Below are 23,902 nucleotides of genomic sequence, written 5' to 3' on the forward strand. Positions count from 1 at the left end.
GTCTGCTTCCGTAAAATGTGGCCACTCCTTGCAGGGTTAGATTATCGATTATTAAATTTACGACAGCTTTATTGAGAGATAACAAAACAAGTAGGAGAAGTTAATATGTTATGAACCAAAAGAGGGAGTTGAGGAAAGTCATGGGGAGCAGGGTGGGGGAACTGTATTTATCTTTTTTTATTGCAACAATGTTATTGTGATGAACAATTTTTTTAAAACGTGTTTTTTTTTGTTTTAAATAATTTTTATTATCGATGGCTGCATGTAGCTGACCACCACTCACTGGGAAAGGTCTGTTGCCCTTGTGCCCTGCCTGCAGACTTCTGAGAAACAGAATGCTAGATTAGGTAGCAGCTTTTGGGCTACATAGGCCTCATAGTCTCATTTCCTTCCCCATAATGTTTTGTGTGGCAGGTCTCTGCATTTGGTTTCGGCGCAGACAGCAGAGGGAACTGGCACCACTACTGGGAAAAGAATCGGTACGCTGGAGCTTTCCGCAGGACTGGAGTCCACAATGCCACTTTTGAACTAGCACTCATTGAGAGACTAGCAGTTGAAGGCAGAATAACATTTTATAAATAGCTTGCTCCAGTGCCCCACAGACTTCAAAGTCACTAGTCCAAGAAAGAGGAACCTAGGACCAATGATGGTCTTTTGAGCCACAAGAGAAACAAGGTGGATGGATTAGAGATCGAAGCACAGTTCAGCAGCCCAGCGCTACTGCACCCGGCGCAGGTATGTATGTATATACACAAACATACACATGTAACACCACTTCTGAACAGAATACTTTCTTAGCAAGAAAAACTTGAAATGTTTTTTCTTTAAATTTGGACAACAGAGGCTATCCCCGATAGCTGACTTTGTGCTTCTCTTTCATTGCATTTTATGGACAATGTAGGATGCTCTATCCTTGGACAGAGATTTCAAAAAGCTGATATTGACAGTACCTCCCAGGCCTACATTTGTGCTAAAGCCACTGTTATTTAAGTGGTTAAGAAATGCTAAGTATAAGGTATCAGAGGAGCAGGGAAGCAAGCACAGACTACTGAGCAATATTCTTGGCTGTAATGCTATTTGATACAGAGTGTTGAAATGTAAGTAAAAAGAAAGCAAATATTACACGACTTTATTAAAACTTTTTCCTGAGAATTTGGTCCAAACAAACATCCTAAGGGTAGCACTGTGTACAAATTAAATAGAAAATATTTGTTTTACACATGTAAAAGGTCTTGTGTTCCATATTCTTCATTTCATGATCTAGAAGTTGACAGATAGGCCAACATATAAGACAAGTACTGAAATCTAGGGTATACAGCACTGCCACAAAAGATGGATGTTTAAATTAATCCCCCATTTTACTTGTGAAGAGAGACGGATGATAGTTCCAGTCTTGGTACAAGTCCAGGGGTCTTCTTGGCACCCTCAAAATGACCACTGACCATTTGTTTTTAATTCCTTCAAGTTCTTCAGAGGGGATTGCACCTGATAATCTATGTTGTTTTTCCAAGTTCTATTTTCTTTTGAATGACCCGAGCTGAATGATAGATCAAAGAATCAATGAGTCCTGCCACTGGAAGAAGGAGGAAAAGGAAGGTCAGGTTATATATGTTCCCTAAATTAAAAAAGAAACCCCCCTCTTTCTTCCAAAAAGTTGCTTTAAGGTGTTCGGGGGGTGGGGGTGGGATTCCTAAATTTGTCAAAGCAGTGAGGAAATAGTGCACTGCCCAAAGAGCCATATCACACAACCAAAATATGCTGCTCACTAAATACTAGTAGGAGACACTTTTTGATAAGCACCACTCAGTTGCATTTTGGCTCATTTTATATGTATAGAAAACAGATGTACTATAATATTTCAACAATCATTGTACTACTAGTGATGATTCTGCCATCTTTGTAAAAACAAGTTTTGAAAATGCCTAGGATGTATTGATCAAAACATTTGCAAGCTAAGCTTTAGATCCAAGATGGATGAGAACAATTAAAATATTCAAATACCTGTAAATACCCCTCCAATGATGGCACAGACTCCTGTGAGAAAATGTGTAAAGGACCTATATGGGGTGACGGGGGAAAAAAAAGTTGATTACCATGTAATGTGTACATTATGAATGAACAAGTTAAAACTTGGGGGGGGGGGGGGTGAAACCCATGGATTACCGTATTTAATCTAATGCTCACCTTTTTTCGCCAAATCACGTTGCAAAAATTAAGGTGCGCAATGGATTCAGTGGTGCATTAGACTCGAGTAAATACAGTAGTTCAATCCCACTTGACCATGTCCAATGAACACTTAGGTTCAAAAGGCAGTCAAAATGTTAACTGCCTCAAATGGAAGCTTTTTGCAACTACCTCTAGAACCTATTTGTATGCATCACGTGATGAATAAATGAAACGTAATTTTATAAGCAAGTTGTAAAATGGGTTCATGTGAAAACTTCTCACCTGTGTTTCTCTGTTAGTTTCACCATCATGGGAGAAAGCTCATAGAGCACAAATACTCCAGGGAGACCCTGGTCTCCAATTAGCCCGTTAGCTACTTTCTCATGTCGTGTTACTGAAAACTGATTTGATCTCACCACCTAGTAGAACATAAGTAGAACATAATGTTACTCTTTCTAAATAACAAGTTAAGACACACAATTGCCTATATAGGATTTGGAGCTGGGTTGAATCTTGCCACAATGCTTCTTCCCCGGCAGGAAGCATTATGTATACCTTAGTTTGGCCTCTCTCTCCACCCCCCTCTGCCCAACACAAAGAAACCACTTACCCAAGTCCTACAATACACTCAAGCTAATTCCCCCCATGACTCATAACTGTCCTGTCGTCACACTACATTCTCTAGCCTGAGGAAACTGGGTCCACAGCAATAAAGACCTCTCTCTTTCAGAAATCCCCATGTGGTTGTCATCCACACTTTTGCAAATCTGGAGCTTTGATTGTTCAGAGGCTTATTGGTAATAAGATATACAAAACTCTTTGCAATTTCATTTCCTCATGTCCCAACCCGTAATTACACTGCAGTAACCTGGACAGCACTGTTCTATATTAAAATATAATGCTAGGTTTTGGTGTGTGTGTTTGTTTTTAAAAGAAAATGTGGGGATCTTACCTCACCATCGACCTTCATATACACTGTGGGGACCACTTTTACGAAGTACTGGAACATCATGGATGCTAAGTGCAAAATACGGTGTTAATAGGAGCCATTCGGGGGGGGGGGAGTCCCCTTATACAGAACTTAACAAAATTGATACGGGGCAAGAAGGAATTTGAATAGATAATTAGTAAGCAGCAATAACTTTGAAGTGGGAAGTTAGAATTCTATTGAGGTCCAAGCTACATAGTAATAATATCTGCTATAATGACTTTAGTCTACAATCTTACCAGCAGGGTCTTATGAAAGAGCAGGTGAGGGAGGGAGAGAAAAGAAACTCGAGATTTCATTCCCAGGGAAGAAAGGCAAGGCTAGTTCCCTCTCCCTATCCAGATTTATTTTGCTGTGGGGTGTGGGGAGAAGAGTCTCTGTCCCTATAACTCCATCTTTCTGAGCTGGGAATGGCTTAGAAAGTAAAGAAAGGGGGGGGGGGAATGGAGAAAAGAGCAAAGACAATTCTTTCATGCATGCACCCCTGCCTGTAACTTACTGTCAGCCAGGAGGAAGAGGAAGCTTGCTGGCATCTTTCCCATTTTACTGAGCCAGAAGCTAGTCAGTTAGTTGCCCAAATTTATATTAAAATAAATGCATATATACATAACTTGTGTGGCATTACCACAAATGTGATAGTCTTCACTTACAAGGTTTTATTCCCTTCTCATGCAAACCTAAATTTAATATTGTTAACTAAAATATTTTATTTATTACAATTATTATTTATAACATAGGCTGTTAACCCTTCAGTGCATGTAAGTAGAAACACCCAAGCGCTGTGTCTGTGGTGAGAGCACGACTACAGCCCAAGAAGCAATGTTCAGTATGATTTGTGGGTGGCATTAGAGGCATGCATTTTTGTTTTTAATTTTTTATTATTTTAAATCTCCTATGGCCTATTGTTTAGAAAATAGATTACCAGGATCCTGCACACTGGACCAGCAAGCAGGTTGATGAACTAAACATGAGGGTCTGCTTGCTTACCCTGATGTAGTGAGAGGGAGATAGAAACTAAAAAGAGCTAAAAGATGGTGACTGGATTAAGTGAGACAGTCCTAAGTTAGACAGTAGCCATCATATTTTGGCCAGTTCATTGTTTAGGTTCTATTATAAGGGAAGGGAATTATTATTACTACTACCGTACTTTTTTGTCTATAAGACGCCCCCTATTTGGGGGGACTCAAATTTAAGAAAATGGGGGGAGATGGCACAGAGTTATTGAGCTTCTGTTGCGAAGGATTGCCCAGGGTGGTTGAGCTTTTTTAAGGGGGGGATTGCCAAGAATCACTCACCCGCACACGTCACAAACTCCACCTCACGGCTGTCCCATCAATGGCAGGAGCTGCCAATTGCCCGCCCAACTTCCCCAGCGCCAGCCAATCAACACCACCCATTGACACAGCAACCAATAACACACACAATAGCTGCTGACAGCTGCAGAAGCAATCAATCAAACGTTCACCCTATGCACTATCCATGTATAAGAAGACCTCCACTTTTTAGCATGATTTTTAAAGAAAAAAACAGCGGTACCTCGGGTTACATACGCTTCAGGTTACAGACTCCGCTAACCCAGAAATAGTGCTTCAGGTTAAGAACTTTGCTTCAGGATGAGAACAGAAATCGTGCTCCGGCGGCGCGGCAGCAGCAAGAGACCCCATTAGCTAAAGTGGTGCTTCAGGTTAAGAACAGTTTCAGGTTAAGTACGGACCTCCAGAACGAATTAAGTACTTTTTTTTTTTTTTAAAGAAATTTATTGGGTTTTACAATAGAAATGAACATAATAAACAATGTAACATATATCTTAACATAATTTCACATTTTCTTTGGACTTCCTCACATCTCCCGCTCCCACTTTCATCGTTATAACATTTTGTCAGCAATTTATTATCTTATTTACATTCTTATATCCCTTCTATGTTTCATAATCTTCTAGTTCTCAAAAAGAGTTATATTTTCACAATCTTACTTATTTTCTTAAAATCATCTAAATTTAGTGGTGCTCAGTTATTTGATCTAGCATCCTGTTTAGCATTCACTCAAGTTACAATATTTTTGTAAATAATTCTTAAATTTCTTCCAATCCTCCTCAGTCCTCTCTTCTCCCAGGTCACGAATTCTGCCGGTCATCTCAGCCAGTTCCATGTAGTCTATCAGTTGCATCTGCCATTCTTCCAGTGTGGGTAGATCTTGAGTTTTCCAGTGCTTTGCGAGAAGTATCCTTGCTGCTGTTGTTGCATACATAAAAAATGTCTGGTCCTTCTTTACCACCCCTTGGCCGACAATACCCAAAAGGAAGGCCTCTGGTTTCTTAGTGAAGGTATATTTAAATACCTTTTTCAGTTCATTATAAATCATTTCCCAGAACGCCTTCACTTTAGGGCAAGTCCACCAGAGGTGGAAGAACGTTCCCTCACACTCTTTACATTTCCAACACTTATTGTCAGTCAGGTGGTAAATTTTTGCAAGTTTGACTGGGGTCATATACCATCTATAAATCATTTTCATTACATTTTCTTTCAAAGCGTTACATGCAGTAAATTTCAATCCAGTACTCCACAACCTTTCCCAGTCCTCAAACATGATATTATACCCAATGTCCTGTGCCCACCTTATCATAGCCGATTTAACCGTTTCATCTTGTGTATTCCATTTTAACAGCAAGTTATACATCCTTGAAAGTACCTTGGTCTTTGGTTCTAACAATTCTGTTTCTAGTTTCGATTTCTCCACCTGGAACCCTAGTTTCTTGTCATTTTTAAAAACTTCTTTAATCTGAGCGTAATGTAACCAGTCTCGCACTTTATCCTTCATTTTCTCCAAACTCTGCAATTTCCAGTTGTCTCCATCTTTCTCTAGTATTTCCCAATATTTTGGCCATTTAGCCTCCATATTGGGTCTTTTTCGGGCCTTAGCTTCCAAAGGTGAAAGCCACCTTGGGGTTTTATTTTCCAGCAAGTCTTTATATTTTGTCCAGACATTAAACAGTGATTTTCTGACAATATGGTTCTTAAAGGCCTTATTTGCTTTAACCTTGTCATACCATAAATATGCATGCCATCCAAAAGCATTGTTAAACCCTTCCAAATCTAACACATCAGTGTCTTCAAGAAGTAGCCAGTCTTTTAGCCAGCAGAACGCTGCGGCTTCATAATACAACTTTAAGTCTGGCAGGGCAAAGCCCCCTCTTTGTTTTGCATCAGTTAATATCTTAAACTTAATTCTGGGCTTTTTGCTCTGCCAGACAAACTTAGAAATATCTCTCTGCCACTTCTGAAAGCACTCCGTTTTGTCCAAAACCTGAAGTGTTTGAAATAAAAACAACATCCTTGGCAATACATTCATCTTAATAGCAGCAATTCGGCCTAACAAAGAAAGTTTCAATTTTGACCAACTATCTAAGTCTCTCTTAATTTCTGTCCAGCATTTTTCATAGTTGTCCTTAAATAGACTTAGATTTTTTGCTGTTATGTTTACCTGAATTAAGTACTTAACCCGAGGTACCACTGTAGTATTATACACAGAAAAGTATGGTATTATTATTATTAGCTATCTTATATTGCTTTTACAGCTGACTTACTGTATTTTACTGCACCTTTCTTTTTATTAATACAGTGGTACCTCGGGTTAAGCACTTAATTCGTTCTGGAGGTCCGTTCTTAACCTGAAACTGTTCTTAACCTGAAGCACCACTTTAGCCAATGGGGCCTCCCGCTGCCGCCGCGCTACTGGAACACGATTTCTGTTCTCATCCTGAAGCAAAGTTCTTAACCCGAGGTACTATTTCTGGGTTAGCGGAGTCTGTAACCTGAAGCGTATGTAACCTGAAGCATATGTAACCCGAGGTACCACTGTACAGTATTCATCACTTTGGGGGCAAAAGCTGTATATAAGCAAACTATAACAAAACTTATTTTCAGACCAGTACCTTGGTGTGCTGTGACAACTGTCCCATCAAGTGGGTTCACAATGCCAGGATAATCCCTCCCAAATGACAGGTGCTTGATAAAATGGGTCATGTTTATCTGAAACAAAAAAAGGGAAACATGTTCAAACAGAACCAGCAAAGGGCAGAGCAGGCAGAGTACTAAGCCTATGATCAAAAGGTAGGTAGGTGTTTTTCACCAACTCTCTCCAATAAGAGCAGCAGGATTTTAGCACCTGTGCCTGCTTATGCAAGTTGAGCACAGCTAATGATGTTTTCTCTTCTGCGCAATTTTCATGCATTTACCACCTTAGGGTAGAAGCCCTGCTAGAAATACGCTCCTCTCCCTGTAATTACACACCTCTTCTCCTCTGGGAACTGCAGTCACAGGAAGGAGATGAGGTGTTCGTGCTCAGTGGCATACAGGGTGAGAATAAAATAAGGGAAGGAGCTCAGGATAGATGCTTAGTGACTCACTGGATTCTGAAAGCACCAGTATACAATGAATTATGTGGTCACCTTTTGGGGGGAAACAGTTTTGTTCTAAATGTTGCTTTTTGTTCTTTTTGCCTATCATTTACACAGCTGCTGCCAAAACTAGAGGTGCCACACCAGTAAGCACAAGGGGAAATCATCTGCACTGACACTTTACTCCCTTCTCTGCAGATGTGAATCAGTATCTCAAACTCAATATGTCTCTCCCTGATACTTACATTGTCAAGTCCAAAGCTCTGCAGATCATGAACTGTAAGAGATGCAAGACAACAAAATGTTACATAAAGGAAAAGACTTCCTAAAGTTATTTAACTGCTCTGTTCTTTTTTAAAAGAAAGAGAAAAACCTGCAAATTTTCACAATCCTAGCATGTTTCCAAGTAAAGGACACAACAAACTTCCTTGCGCAACTGGAAGATATTTTATTTGTTGAACAAAATATGTATTCCTGAATTGTAAACAAAACCTCAGAACAGTTTACAACTTCTCAACTCATATGCCACATTCTAAGCATATGTACAAGGATTAGAATACACCTATTTGTTCCATCACCAGATACTGCCCACCATAATTCTCAACTGTGTTTTCAAGGTTGCAGCTCTTTATTCTTTCCCAACCTGCAAATACAGCTTATGTTAATTTCTGAATGCATTCAGAGCAGGCTTTTAACTTTGCTAAATTATCCCAGTTTAGTTGTAATTCCACTTTAGGAGTTTTCAGATAGCAAGTTGTTAATCCCTTTAAATAGGTTCTTCTAAATAAATAGAATACTTCCCGCTTTTTTATGCTATTTAGCTCTATGCAAACTAACATTTGGAAATCTAAGTAAGTGAAATCCACTGCAAATTATCAACCAAATCTATAATAGTAATACAATATTATGATGACTGTAATATAAGATAGGGATTTGAGCAAGGCAATTCAGCAGTAAGTGTCAGATCCAACTGGGAATGAAGCTACTAACATTTTGAGAATTTAGGACAGAGATACTAGATGTTCCACTCTCAGGCTTACAACTAAGGGGTATCTGTGTGTATATGCATGTTCTACTGCGTGTAGATGTGGCGGCTAAGACCAATCCCTGCTGTCTGGAGTATGTATTCCTATCAATTTCTTTTTTAAATATGCCATGCAAGGTCTTTAGGTTTGCATTTTTAAAATGTGTGAAGCTGCCTTCAGTTGTCTGCAAAGCTTCCCAAACCGGTCAGTCTGCCTAGGTCTTCGCATTTGCAAACTAAAGTAAAATATGTATCTATAGAGCAGTTTCAGAAGGCACATTCACACTTTAATGGGAAGAAAGAAATGTGCTGTTCAAGCATTACGGCAACACAGATAATGCCCTCAGAGCAAATTGCACTGGCCCTGCCTTCAAAATACCCTGCACCGCAAACCTGCTCCACCCCCCAGTTGCAGAAGAAAGTCTCCAAGGGGCTTCTGTGCTTGGCTGAACATGTATAGCCTGATATACGTCCCAAGGTCCTTGCACGCATTAGGTGTCCCCTGTCTAGGCATAATGTCTTTATAGGGTATGGATACATTTCATTCAGTATTAAGATGAGCACAATATAAAGCTAAGCTAAATTTTGTTTCTGACTTTTTAAATATTATATGCTGTCCTCTTTTTTCCTACATGCTGTGAGATCCAATTGGCTGGGCAGAGGGCTTAATCCTGCACTCTCTTCCGTATGTTCAACGAACATTATTTTGAAGATAAGAACGGAAATGACCTGACATTTTTTACACAAAAGAGACCTTCTAAAGCCACGTGAAAACCATTTGCAGTTCCTTGACTGAAAACATGCAGTGTCTACTGATACTTTAATTCTGTCAAATCTTTAGGGAGCACCAAGGTTGAATTGGAGAAATTAACTGGTTTAATTACAGACAGTACAGAAATAGTAAAGAAAATAAGTCAGCAACACTTACTCTCAACAGCGTGAACTGCAAAAATGAGCAGGGTTAAGAAAAGAAAGAGAGAAACATTCAGAGCTCCATACTGAAAAGCAAGGATGTAAAAACAAAGGCAATACTTGGCATTAGTTTTGCTTTGAAGCAGCACTGGCTACTCTGCCAACAAAACTCTGGGCTTGGAGCAATTTGTGAAGGGGCACAAAGCAGCACTGAATCGCGCATGTGAACCTTCACATATACCTATGGCCTGAGGACTAAAAAGGAACACTGTGTTGCTTCCTAAAGATACAGCATTGGCTGCCCTTTCAGTTGCTGCAGGGCACCAACTACAGGCCCACAGAGGAAACCAGCATGCTATATGATGATCTGAATGCATGTGTTTATACAGCCCTCCCAAGGCTAAGCTGTCCCTGCTCTAGGTCTTTTAGGGGCTGGGGTAAGAATGGCCTTGTGGAACACAGAAGTCTATAATGCTCAGTCTTGCAGCAAAGATTAGAGGATGGAAAACATTATGAATTGGCACTGATCACTGGTTTCAAACAAATCTCAACCAATCTCCATCTTTTGCCCGGCCAATGCTTCTGTGCATAGTGAAACATTTTGCACTGGCAAAGGCCCTTCACAAGCAACACAATTAGCAAGTTGGATCTTGACACTTACAGCACAGGAATTCTACCAAGGAATTATTTTGCCTCTGGCCAACTGCCTCTCAACTGTGAAAGAAAAATGGGCATGGCTTTAGCTGTCCTAGTATCACATATTTGGGAGAAATCTCAAGTCTTACACCACTGAGCAGCCAGAATAAGTGATGCAAATCATCCACATCAGAATTTGGTTAAACCTCCCTAACAACTCATCTTTCTTCCATGACTGATTTTGTCAGCTAGTAATGCAAGGAAACAGTAATAAGCAAAGGATCAACTATTTGGGATGATGAGACTGTGAGCCAGGGGGCTGAGCACCATGCACAACCTCTGTACCCTAATCACTGGAAAACACCTATACTGTACATCTTCTCTCTACAGCCACAAGGGTTAATGCACATGGCTACAGTCCTTCACAAACTTAAGCTACAGAAGTTCCATCTAATATAAGTGATATTTAACAGCCTAATAATGGACCAGAATTATGACATCCATTATCCTTAACAGATGGTGGAGATGCTGAAAAGCAAAGATCAGCACCATGAACTACAACTGAGGTCATGCGGATTGCTAGATTCCGAAACCTATTTCCTTCAGAAGGGAGCTCATGCAACTGAAACAGGTAGAACAAGGTTTATGCAGGGAAGTGACGAGCTTGGACCAGTGTAATCATGTTTAAACTGAATCAATTATTACAGGAAAAATTAAAAAGACAGTGCACAGAAAAGAAACAGAATGCTTTGGCCCATAGTATTATTTATACCTTCATATTTTCCCAACTTAAAAAAGATAGAAGGTTAATAGTTTTTTTAAATGACAGTTGGTTGACCTATGTAGTTCAGCTGATAAAATACTAGCTGTAGAGCAATGCTCATATTCTGAAAAGAAGAGTCTAAACCCTATGAAGCTACAATTAAAATTTAACTAAACAAATCAGTATTATCAATAAGTGGTGGTTGCTCTCAACTGCTCCAGAAGGATCTAAAGCAGAGATAATATACGTTATTGCAAAAGCAGCAGCCTCTCAACATTAGATACTCTTTTTTTTTTCAAGCTTCCTCTAGCACAGGCTATGGTTTAAGGGGAACATGAAGGCAAGAGTACAGTTGTTCAATATCAATATTTTTTTACTGTATCCCATGTTATGCTGTTCTGGACTAGACTACTCTTCCACGCAAACAGGAGGAAGAAGCTGGATGGTTTGTAAAAGAAACACAATCATGTTGATCTTAAACTACTGGCAGGGTATCTAAAACAAGATTCCAGAAAAAGATGAGAATTTCAGCATTGACTTCCTTTCAGCAGCAGAGACTTTTCGAGTCAGATGTATAAGAACTCATCAGTAATAAAGTGCCATTTGTTAAACTTTTGGTAAAAGACTAAGATGTCAAGACAGAAAAGGAGAAGGGGAAATTCCCTGACAAAGTTCCCATTTGAGAGGAGAGGGAGGAACAGAAAATAATAAAGCTTATCTTCCTTTGATTAAGTGCTAGAGCAGAAAACATTCAACAAGTTAACAGAAGCAATAAGGAGTAATATTCTATAGCAGAGGTGGGGAACCATTTTGGCCCAGTGGGCCAGTGCTTTATCTGTCACCACCACCCCTCTGGCCAACTCTGACAAGTAGGTGGGACTACCATTATTATGTCAGACAATTTACAGTTGGGTTGTCCTACCCACCTATCAAAGTTTATTGCGCAGCATTTCACAAGTGTCTGAAAGTCAAAGGGTTGTTGGGCAATTGGAAAGTGCAGTGCAATAGGCTTTGCTAGCCCTGTGCTCAGCACTTGGCAAGTACCTGACAACTAGTTAGCAGTTGGACCTTCGGATAGCACTGCATAAAGTGCTTTGCAAACCCTGTGCTCAGTGCTTCCCAAGTGCCAATCACAGGGCTGGCAAAGATGCTTCCTGCAGGGATTGGCTGCACAATTGAGTTCTCTCTGGAAACTCAGTTGTGCAGCTGATCCAGCCACATTTCTACCTGCGCACACCTGAGATCACATAACGCAGGTGCGTATGTTCTGAGGAAAACAGTTTTACAGTCTAAAATTGGGACCCATGCCAGGCCAAAGGTTCCCCACACTCCACTGTTCTATAGCACTGTCACACAGAAACTTTGGCAGGAACCATTTCTATGTTCCAGGAGTGAAAACCAGAAATGGAGAATATTCAGTACAAAATTGAAGAGGAAACCTTCAGACAGTGATTGCAGACAGTATATTCACTATCACATACATGCATTATGTGCATTCTGAATTTCGAAAAAGCTGCAGATGCCAAAGTACTTTTTTCCTGAATTGTGTTAGTCGATCTAGTCTAACATTTGTATCAAAATCTTAATATACTGGAAGTGCACATTCAAGCCGAATTTCCGCTCGTCTTGTATGGCAATGGAATAAGCTCAGCATGCTCACAGAACTATGCTACAGCCTGCCATAAAATGTATGCTTAAAAATTTTGATGCATCAAACTACCGCATGCAATTTCAATCTTGATCTTAAAATATCCTATTTATTTGTTTTGAAATATAATGTGTGCTGTGCATGGTAAGTATACTTGTGCTTATTTTTGGTTTAATTTTGTAAGCCAACCTGACCGGCGTGGCTCTGAGGATAACAATATTTTTTTATTTCATTACTTAAAACATTTATGTTGTCAAATAACCCTGTATATAAGGCAGCAGATTATTAACAGGATTTGAACTGCTTTGAAATGCTAGTCTTACCACTGCCAGGACAGAAGTGGCTATTGATAAAAACCCATTTATAGAAGAAAGGCACTGCCTCAAAGGATCTAATGTTACAACTTTCTTTCTCATGTGAATAGAAACATCACAGTTTTCCAACATACTTCTCAGAACATCCCTTCAGAAAGTTCCTCCTTAACAGTATATTCTATATACCTACTTTAGTGCATGAGTTACAATTATTTCCTGATATTTAGTAAAAAGAGAACATTACAAAAAACCCACTCAGAAGAATGCAAACTACTTTACCATGAACATGAGATTGCTGAAAGCTTTTTCCTGGTGCAAAGTGAAAATTGCCAGCTACCTGTAAAAGACAGCTACATTTCATTAAACTGCCCTGCTCTCCATAGAAGATTGTAACAACTTTAAAAAGTGAAGCTGTAAAGCTTAAAAAGGGCACTCCACAAGGAATGTGAAGGTGAAGTGTTTAACCTATATACTGTACTTCAATACACTTTCACCCAAACTAGATCCAAGCAGGAGTTGCTAATGTCCAAAGCACAGCAATGTACAAATCTTATTGCCTTTCTCTGCAAATTGAAAACAGTCAGAATTATGAGAATTACTATATCAACATACAGTTGATATTTTAAAGTCAAGAGACACCAAATTGGGAAAGATACAAAAATGATATCCAAGGCTTTGAACCCCTCCTCCAAACTGCAAATGCAGATTGCTTGCTACACTGACTATTGAAGAGATAAGAATGCTCAACTTGAACAGACACAGCCCCAACTATGCATCACCACATACTCTGGACTCATGGAAGCCTTTGGGGGAAGAACAGCACCTCTCATCAGAAGTAGCTCCCTTTCCCCATTCCAGGCTTACTGCTTTTGGACTTCACATACATTTCCTTCATGGAAGTAAATTAGCTCACATGTTCATAAACTACCGTACTTTTCGCACCATAACACTCAGTCCCCCCCCCCCCCTAAAAGGTAAAGGGAAATGTGTGTGCGCGTTATGGAGCGAATGCAGGTGGGAGGAGCCGCTCTTGCAGGCTTTTCGGAGAGGTGCCTCTCTTTCTCCGTGTCTGCCTGCAGCCGGCAAAAGCTGAGCGCAGCGTGTAAAATCCAAGGTGGGAGAAGGGAGAGCCTCTCTTTCTCCGTGTCTGCCTGCTCTATGGCTTTTTGGCGAGGTGGGAGAAGGGACCTCTTTTCCTCCGGCTTCTGTGCGCAACGTCCGTGTCTGCCTGCAGCCGGCAAAAGCTGAGCGCAGCGTGTAAAAGCCAAGGTGGGAGAAGGGAGAGCCTCTCTTTCTCCATGTCTGCCTGCTCTATTGTTTTTTGGCGAGGTGACTTTATAGTCTGATGGGCTGACTGTAATTTCCTCCTCTAAAAACTACGTGCGTGTTATGGTCCGGTGCGTGTTATCGAGCAAAAAATACGGTAATCAGGTCCTCTGGATCAGAAGTAATGTTTTTATGGCACAATCTCAATCTTTGCCAAAGATATGTAATATTATGTAAAATCAAAACAAAACCCAAAACCCACAAAATCCAGCATGGCTTTTACCACTTCAGTCTGCAAATGGTGAACCACATTTTTGAATCTTTCCCTCCATCAAAACCACACTATTTGAAAGTAGATTAGCAGAGAAGAAAGCAAACAGGGCTAGATCCATTCCCCCTTATATGATGAATAAAACTGGTCTGGGCACTATCCCAAATAAAAGGAAAGATTCTAGCCTGGTCTCCCTACTGTGTATGTTGGGTGGTCCTCACCCTTTCTTTTTTATATTCAGAAATGAAGTACCCTTCACCCAGAAGTCTGAAGTGGTACAAGCTATCATTTAGTGATACAACCTAGTATTTAGTAGTCTACATATGTAAATTTGGTCCAAAAAAGTCACTTCCTGCTACAGAGGTGTTAGTTACAGGAGAGAAGCTAGTGCCAAATGTGGAAGGAATAAGCAGTTTCATTAGGAACTATCTAACTTATAAGGAATCTGGAAGAGAGCTTAGAGGGAGACACTGGCATTCCTCTTTGTAAGATTAAACAAAGTACAGAAAAGACTTAAGCTGCCAAAAACTTGTGGTAGACCAAAGCATATAAAAGCATACTCCACATGCAACCCGTATTCTCCACGGGGTTAAATAAAGAGTTTATGTTCTGGCTCTAAAAACTGTCGGTGAACGTTTGCTAATCACTAGATTAATTTCTATTCTACATGGTATCTATCTTGTATGTTGCTCAACAGTAATATGCACGCCTGCAAAAATCTAGAGACTGACCCTCAAACTATGGCAACACCAGAGTGCGGATCCCATTTTTCTAGTTTCCCTTGCTTCTTGGTCACTTGTGTCACTGGGATTTCAACAGACCTTTTGGAGTAAGGTGATAAAAATTGACTCACTTACTTTGTTGACTTCTAAGAAGCCATATACTTTGCAGCCCTCATTTTTCTGCTCTTGCATTTTCTGGCTAAAACCTTCTCTCTTGCATTGTTCTATTGTGTCTGGATTCTTGAAAGCCCAGCCACGCCGCCTGTATGCTTCTCTCACATCGTCACAAGTATTACAGCATCTGTGAAAAAGAATAAGCATGTAAATCAGCAAAAATGGTCACCTATGAAGCACATAGTAAGAAAATGGGGTTCTGCATAAAAGTCTATACTTCCATCTGAAATGTGCTAAGCTGTGTAAGCCCTGCCAGTTGCTTCCTGCGTGCTTCATGGAGCTTCAGAAAACTCACAGCTGGGAGAGGGCGAAGGTTGCTGAGCAAGAAATAGCCACCAGCAGGGACACAAAAAGATGTGCCCTATAGGTCTTCCCTAAGTAAATAATGTGGAAAAAATGTATCTCCCTATCTCAGATGCAGCATGCTGAGCTGTTCCCAGATTACTAGCACATGGATGACAGACAAGTGGTAACCTCTTCATCATTCTATGGCTTCACTCACAGAAGCAACCTGCAGGACCTTTCTAATCGGTGAAACAGGCAACCCGAACCATTGCAGAGCTATGTACACAGAATAATAATAACAAATCACCATCATCACCATCTTATGATGATTTTGTATTTATTTTAATTTTTTACCCACCCTTCAACCTAAGATCCCAGGACGGGTTACAACAATTTAAAATAAATATTAAATGCAGCCGGCCCGTTGTTATCTGAAAGACAGAAGGTTAATGAAATCCACGCATTGCCTATTTATCCTCTCTTCCAATTAACTATGAGGAAACCAGTATCATCCTCAACCTGACCTCCAGAGTAAGCAGAATAGGCAAGCACTTGGTGTTTGACTAAAAGCATTCTGGAACCCACTCCTTCCTAGAAGGTTCAGGAAATGCTATGATTATGCAGCTCCCTTCCAACTTCATCTCTTTGCCTCTAGGTAATAGTGAGGGAATTAAGGCATACCTGATGTCCTCAGATTCTGCCCCGTAACAACTTTCACATCGATCAGGGTCTAAAGAGTTTGGATCAAATAGTATTTCCTCTTCTTTTCCCAACTCTGAAACAAAGACAGACAAGGTCCTTGTACTAGCAACCCCCAGATTCCCAGCATACCCAACCATTGTTAACAGTGGTGCACCTCCATGAGAAGCAGCAAATGTCTGGCCCTACAGTAGACAAGAGTGTGAGCTTGTCACTTTAGCTGCCTTTAAATCAGATGCCACAGTGTTAGCATCTTGTCTGCAATACTGTTCCCACACGGGGGGAGCAGTGTATTCTACCATGTCTTTCTGCCTCTGGAGTCACATGCTTGCCATCTTTATCCAAGCGCTGCTTGTAGAGGTTGTGTTCAACGTCTAGCTGTTGCTCTCCAGCTACGTCCATTGCGTCAATGCTCAAATCTGAAAAACAACAATGGACAGGCGAAGGCAGATTTCTTGAGACATCAGATGATTCCTTTACTTCATGATAAACCAGGGGTGCAGATCTGGCTCTGGGAGAAAAGCCACATCCTTCTCTTCCCCACTTCCAAGAGCCAAGGGCAACAGGTGCGGGGGGACACCCACCTGCCATTCACCTGTCAAACCACATGGTTTGAAATTATACCATGCAGGTAAAAGCACAGCAGGCACTGCTAATCAGCAGCACTTGGAAAGCACTGTTCACAGGGCTTTCGTGACACCGTCAATCAGCTGATTGTCAGTGCCTGCAAACCTCCCTTCAGTTCAGCCACATCTTTCTTGCACCACACCTGATACCATAAGCGATGGCAAGTGGGCATTGCTTGGCCAAAATGGCCTTGCAGGCCAAATGAGGAGGCCAGGTAAGCCTAATCAGGCCTGTGGGCCAAAGTCCCCCACCACTGTGATATACCCACTGAGCTATCAAATATCAAAATGGTACAAAACACAAAGGTTTTCTGAGAGGACCTTTCTAAGAATTAGGCTGATTCACTGAAGAGGATTTGATGAGAGGACTTAGTGTCCAAAACCAGCAATGTAGACCCCTTATATCCACATTAGCTGGGCATAGGGAAGGACCAATAATTCACTAGAGCAGGCTTCCTCAACCTCGGCCCTCCAGATGTTTTGAGACTACAATTCCTATCACCCCTGACCACTGGTCCTGCTAGCTAGGGATCATGGGAGTTGTAGGCCAAAAACACTTGGAGGGCCGAGGCTGAGGAAGCCTGCACTAGAGGAACAGAAAATGCCATCCTGTGTAAGGGACGAGGTTCAACCCCTGGTCTCTCACTCATTTTCTCTGTAGAGACGTTTATGACTGACTCCAGTGAAGTTCACGCAAGTTATATAATGTGCTATGAGATGCCAAGCCATACCATATTGTCATGGTTTAATATAATTAAAAGCAAATGTTAAAGAAGATACTCACAAGCACATGGCATATGTGGAAAGGAAACATCTATGTTTATCCGTAGTTTGTCTCCCCTTGATTTGTCAACATATAATTCTGGGTGAATCTAAAAATGAAGAAAATGAAAAATCACCTAATTGCAAAAAAACCAAAAAAAATCAGTTTTATTCTCATCTGTCCAGATTTGTAAATGTTTGTTTTATAAGCATTCCACATTCAGAGAACTAAAAAGGGAGGGAAATTTCCAGGAACGTTAAGAGAAACAGTGTCAGAGGTCGACATGAATAAGAATTAGAATAACCAGGCTAACAGAATTATAGACTTTAGTTTAAGGCACAATCATAACCAAATCCCAGAACATGGGCTAGATTTCTGTCTTGCTCCTTTTTCTGAAACTGTATGTAGCGAAGAAAGAGAAAATCCCCTTGAGGCACAACAATCATTGGTAGGACGCCTTCAGAGTGGAAAAAAGAATAACAGTATTGATTTCCTCGTTTGGTTAAGCAAGTGTGAAAGACGCCTAGATGGAGGATCTTAAATGAGCAAGCAAGTGAAAGATTGTGTGTATAGGGACAGAATTGTTTGTTTACTCGTGTCTGACTCTTCGTGACCCCATGGACCAGAGCACACCAGGCACTCCTATCTTCCACTACCTCCCGCAGTTTGGTCAGACTCATGTTTGTAGCTTCGAGAACACTGTCCAACCATCTCGTCCTCTGTCGTCCCCTTCTCCTTGTGCCCTTAATCTTTCCCAACACCAGGGTCTTTTCTAGGGAGTCTTCTCTTCTCATGAGGTGGCCAAAGTATTGGAGCCTCAGCTTCACGATCTGTCCTTCCAGTGAGCACTCAGGGCTGATTTCCTTAAGAATGGAGAGGTTTGTTCTTCTTGCAGTCCATGGGACTCTCAAGAGTCTCCTCCAGCACCATAATTCAAAAGCATCAATTCTTCGGCGATCAGCCTTCTTTATGGTCCAGCTCTCACTTCCATACATCACTACTGGGAAAACCATGGCTTTAACTACACGGACCTTTGTTGGTAAGGTGATGTCTCTGCTTTTAATGATCCTGTCTAGGTTTGCCAACGCCTTTCTCCCAAGGAGCAGGCGTCTTTTAATTTCGTGGCTGCTGTCACCATCTGCAGTGATCATGGAGCCCAAGAAAGTAAAATCTCTCACTGCCTCCATTTCTTCCCCTTCTATTTGCCAGGAGGTGATGGGACCAGTGGCCGTGATCTTAGTTTTTTTGATGTTGAGCTTCAGAGGGACAGAATAGCATCTTACAATTCCAATTGCATTAATCTATGAAAACAACACCAAAGCTTTGACACTAAGCATGCAGGCTGAGGCAGGAGATTTTCTAAGTCTATTTTATCCCATTATAGAATAAAAGTCTATTCAAAAATAGGAAACCTAAGCTAAAGCATGAATGAAAATTCTGGTTGATTTTTACATAAACTGTACACTAAAGCTGTGGCTAGTATTTGACTATTATTCTACCCTGTCCTCAAGTAATTCAAGGAGACATCTAACGAAGTAACTGCACAAGTAAAGCAACTTTCATTCATGCAATGAAACTTCTCCATCTCTTCCTTCAATCTGCTTGAGGTTCTTCCAACCCTCTGCAGCAGATGGCACGGGTGCAGGGGGAGGAGGGGAAGGCGAACTTCCATTGCGTGAATGGAAGCTGCTCTGCTCACCCAACGACTTTGCTGGATTCCCCTTTATCTTCCCAACCATTCTGTGAGGTAAGTAAGTTTGGCTAAAAGATGGTGGCTGGCCCATCAATGACCTGACTTGGTAGAAAGCAGCTTCCTATGTTCCAAATAACTCCATGAGCATCATGGCTGGATCGCTTCAGCCTTAGTCTAGCACACTATCCACAATTATCTAAATCTCTAGCATAAAAAAACAAAGACAAAGCAAAATCTGTATTTGGGAGTGTGTGCACAGGGGATGAGAAAAACAGACTTATTTACCTCCTTTGTGAGATAGTACTGGAGCTCCGAGAAGAACAGTAAGAGCATGACAAGTCCACTGACTACAGTTACTGCAGAGAGAGAAAAAGGAAAACACAAGTAACATATTGTCATATCTTGCAACTTCTACTACACACGATCTTATCAATATTTTAGGGAACATAGGAAGCTGACTTATACCAAGTCACACTATTGGTTCCTCTAGCTTGATATTGTCTTTACTGAATGACAGTGGCTCTCCTGGGTTCCAAATGGGTCTTTTCCTGGAGATAGCAGGAACTGATCTGATATCTTCTAAATAATGAACTCATGAAGATCAACAGTCAGATAAAGCTTTCTCAAAAATCTGATGCCCATCACCTCTAATCTTTCCATGAAACACACAGCAAACAAGAGAGCTCTGCATGTGTTCTTTTGCAGGTACACTCTCAGTACATTTAGTTTGATTGCAAGGCTCAACAGACCTGGTCAGCACCCCCACATGAATTGTTCAGCATGCTGAAAAATATCCCTGAACCCTTTGCAAAATGCTGCACTCTTCTCCAGCCCAGAAAGGTGGGGAGGAAGACGCAGCCGAGATACTTTTCAGACAGCTATATTTAGCTGTTGATAGATCATGATGCTGAAAACCAGATATCACCCAGCCTTAACAGATATGTACTTGAGTGGCCTAAGTTAGATTAAGTGATCACTTTCTACTTTAGTGGTCATTACGTCTTCAATCCACCCACTAAAAATCTCTTCTCTTTATGTATTTGTAAAAGTATTTGTATACTGCCCTCTCATAAAATATCAGGGCAGTGTACAATAATATGAATACAATAAAACAAAAACCATTAAGAACAGAATGAAGCATCTTGGTAGAATCAGTTTTAATTCTTTTCCTGCTTAACTACTTCCAAGGAACTGGAATTACTCCAAAGTAAAAAACAGTAGGAAGAATATCCTACTTGTTTCCTGTGTTCAGTAAAAGAGGTGTGCTCTCAAAACAAGCACCAATTAGAATACAACACTTGGCAAATAAGCCCCAAGGTTATCTCCAAAAATAATCTACTGTGCAGTAGAAAGCCGCTAGAAAGCACAGCAAGCAGGTTGTTGGCTTAGGCATTGTTTCCTGGAACAAACTGATTACATACTAAACAGGGGTAGATTTTTTAAAAAATACACAGTAAGTATTTTGTCCTTTGGTTGGAAGTTGCGGCTTCACTATTGTTATTGTTCTTATTTATTCAATTTGTATACTGCCCTTAGTCTGAAGATCCCAGGGTGGTTTACAACAACAAAAATGAATAAGAACACAAAATAAATAATAAAACAAAAACAAAAGCAAACCAATAACACCCCTAACACATTTAAAGGGACATAGAATGTTAATTAGCCCAAGGCCTGTTTAAAGAGAAATGTTTTCACTTGGTGTTTAAAGATATGGAGTGAAGGTGCCAGGCAAGGGTTCCAGTTCTGTTACTATTAGAAGATGGGTGCTAATCCAACAGTTTAATTTAATTCAAAGGCATACTAGGTCTTATGAGTTATTTACCCTCATCTATAGGGCATTACCGTATTTTTCGCTCTATAGGGCGCACTGGCCCATAGGGCGCACCTAGGTGTTTTTTTTGGGGGGGGGGAAATAAAGAAAAAAATTCTTATTCCCCCCCCAGCCCCCAGAACAGGCTGCTATCCGCAAGCCTTGGGAGCCCGGCGGGAGTTCCCGCTGGGCTCCCAAGGCTTGCGGATAGCTTCCTGAAGCCTGGAGTGCACCGACCCCTCTCGCTCTCCAGGCTTCAGCAAAAGCCTGCATTCGCTCCATAGGACGCACACACATTTCCCCTTCATTTTTGGAGGGGAAAAAGTGTGTCCTATAGAGCGAAAAATACAGTAACTTTCTTATAAAGGAAGATACATGCAATAGGCTTTTCTGAATAGTATAGCACAGAGGTTTTCAACCTTTTCAAGTCCACGGCTCCCTTGACCCAACCACATCCTTTCTGTAGCACCCCTGTGGGACTTAGGATCCCACTTATGTCGACTTTTGCCTGCAGAGCCAGCAGCCCCTCAGCCCTTTTTGAACACCCGCCTTTCTGGAGTGTTCCCTCAGCCTCTTCTCCTCTCCTCTCCAGAGGCACAATTTGCCTGGGGAGCTTGAAGCCAGGGCTGCTGCAACAAACAGATGTGTAAGCCTTGGGGAGGCAAAGACGTGAGAGGGCATCAGAGGAGGGAGGGAAGGAAAGAAGGGCAGAGGCCAGTGTTGCCTGCAACACCCCTGACCACCATTCAAGGCAACCCATGGCACCATGGCACACTGGCTGAAAACCCCTGGTATAGCCATATGAACATGCAAAGAAATACTACAAAAAGTGTTGTATAAAGCTTCCCATGTGCTTATTTATAAATATAAACTATGCTGGTTCAGTGTTGGTATCTACCAGGAAAATAGCAAAAATAGATGGAAAATCCAGCCTTGAAGGAAATTCTATGCATATTTACTCAGAAGTTAGCCCCATACTGTCCAGTGGAGTTTAGAGAGTAATCCAACTCCTCAATCTGCAGTGTTGAATAGGGGTGTGAATAGGGCCAACTGTCCCTCTACCCAGCCTGCCTGACTCTATCTGTGACTCCACCTCAAATGGCAGATGGATATTATTGAAGGTAGTAGCCATGGGGAAACCCATGAAACAGAGCATTCGAGGGCTGAAACTAGGCTGGCAAAAGACCCACTGGATTCTGAGCTAGCCTTGCTGCCACAAGAGATAGTACAGTGCTACCTCAGGTTACATATGCTTCAGGTTACAGACGCTTCAGGTTACAGACTCTGCTAACCCAGAAATAGTACCTCGGGTTAAGAACTTTGCTTCAGGATGAGAACAGAAATTGTGCTCCAGCAGCGCAAGGCTCCATTAGCTAAAGTGGTGCTTCAGGTTAAGAACAGTTTCAGCTTAAGAACGGACTTCCGGAACAAATTAAGTTCTTAACTCGAGGTACCACTGAACAGGAAAGGGGCTTCCCCAGCACAAGCTGTGGTACTGTGGTAGCAATGGTAGCTATACTGCTCCATCAAGACTTGCTAGAGGTTTGATTTACCCTCTTACTCCTTTCCCTGTAGGTGTTTACAGAACTAAGGTTTTATTAATAAGAGAAAGTGAGGTAGGGGGAGAGCATAGTGGGCTAGTAGAGAAGCAATGGAGTTCTCTGCTTGGTTTTTATGTTGGATGAGCAGAAAGGGAAGATGGTTCCCTTAAGCTCTTTTCTTCCTCTGCCAGCACACTTGATAGATTTCTAACTAGTTGCTAAGAGACTAGTCTCTTGCGTCTTCATAATGGGCACACAAAAATGGGAGATTCCCATCCTCTGCAGCCAGCATGGAAATATTGGAGACTCTTAGCAAGCCAGGCTAGCAAAATACATCTGCTGGAGAGTAAGTTTACTAAACTGAAGGAGTGTTACCCAAGACATTTCCTGATTAAATACTAAAATCTCTTTAAACCAGTCGCTGTCTTGAGTTGACTAAGGGCATCTCTTGAGAATTAGTCCTCTTCCCACTCCTGCCTGATCATGAAGAGGCTCTGCACAACAACCAAACCGACCACACACCTGCTATGCCGCTCGGAGCAGTATAGTAAAAGGACGCCGCTTCCTATATGTTTTGCATCTCTTCCAGAGCTGGTTCATTCGCACCCACATGCCCAGCCTTCCTGATGCTGCTGCCGCTGCCATCGAGGAGACTTACACGTGCGAGTAAACCAGCGCGGATTAAAAACACCGTAGACAGAAGGGCCATATCTCAACCACGAGAGGCTTTCCGGGAAGGAAAGCTCAGCTGCAAGTCGCTAAAGTGATGAAACATCACGTGAGAACCAAGCCCGTCACCTGAACACGCGAACACGCGACTGCACGTAACAGACTCGCACACGGGACACGCAAATGAAAGCAGCACATCGTGAGTGAAGTCGCGTCTGAATCCCGCCCGCGAGCCGCAAGACCGCTCCCGCCGCAAGGAAGGCGCTCCTCGCCAGAGCACACTTTAGGCCGCCCCCCGCAAGCGACGCCTCTCACCGAGCGCCCCGCCGCAGGTCTTAACCCGAAAATCCTCCAGCGTCTTGGGAAACGCATCGAACCGCTTCAGCCTCCCGAGCGACTCCATGACGGGCACTCCCACCCCGCCCTCCCCGTGACCCGGAAAAACAACCTGCTTCCGGTTGGGGGCTCTGCCGCTCCGCCCCCCGTTGCTATGGCAGCCACGATAGAGAGGAGTGGGATGCCATACAACCCCCCTA

General features: G+C 41.8%; 2 protein-coding genes across 8 annotated transcripts in view; one reads left to right on the forward strand and one right to left on the reverse strand.

The window, feature by feature from the left end:
* The window catches only part of LOC308480436 (CMP-N-acetylneuraminate-beta-galactosamide-alpha-2,3-sialyltransferase 2-like), a 14,008-nt gene extending 12,780 nt beyond the window's left edge, over positions 1-1,228 (forward strand). For all 5 annotated transcript variants that reach the window (XM_081011910.1, XM_081011911.1, XM_081011907.1 and 2 more), the window contains one exon: positions 415-1,228. In XM_081011910.1, coding sequence (XP_080868036.1) covers positions 415-582 — 168 coding nt within the window. In that variant the 3' untranslated portion in view covers positions 583-1,228. The remainder of the gene's footprint in view (positions 1-414) is intronic.
* Positions 1,113-23,815, reverse strand: ERGIC3 (ERGIC and golgi 3). Of its 3 annotated transcripts, none has more exons than XM_081011906.1 (14): positions 23,682-23,815; positions 19,632-19,702; positions 17,675-17,762; positions 16,597-16,683; positions 16,247-16,340; positions 15,242-15,407; positions 13,127-13,184; positions 9,503-9,517; positions 7,796-7,827; positions 7,086-7,182; positions 3,119-3,183; positions 2,449-2,585; positions 2,002-2,057; positions 1,113-1,573 (listed from the first exon to the last, which is right to left on the reverse strand). In XM_081011906.1, exons 1-14 carry the CDS (start codon positions 23,767-23,769, stop codon positions 1,494-1,496), a joined length of 1,134 nt encoding a protein of 377 aa, XP_080868032.1. In that variant the 5' UTR covers positions 23,770-23,815; the 3' UTR covers positions 1,113-1,493. The 3 variants fall into 3 exon arrangements, with proteins under 3 accessions (XP_080868032.1, XP_080868030.1, XP_080868031.1); XM_081011904.1 differs by having other exon boundaries at positions 16,564-16,683; XM_081011905.1 differs by lacking the exon at positions 9,503-9,517 and having other exon boundaries at positions 16,564-16,683.
* Between the last annotated feature and the right edge of the window lie 87 nt (positions 23,816-23,902).

The sequence above is a fragment of the Podarcis pityusensis genome (genome assembly GCF_964106645.2).
Source record: "Podarcis pityusensis genome assembly, chromosome: 6".
Lineage (NCBI taxonomy): Eukaryota > Metazoa > Chordata > Lepidosauria > Squamata > Lacertidae > Podarcis > Podarcis pityusensis.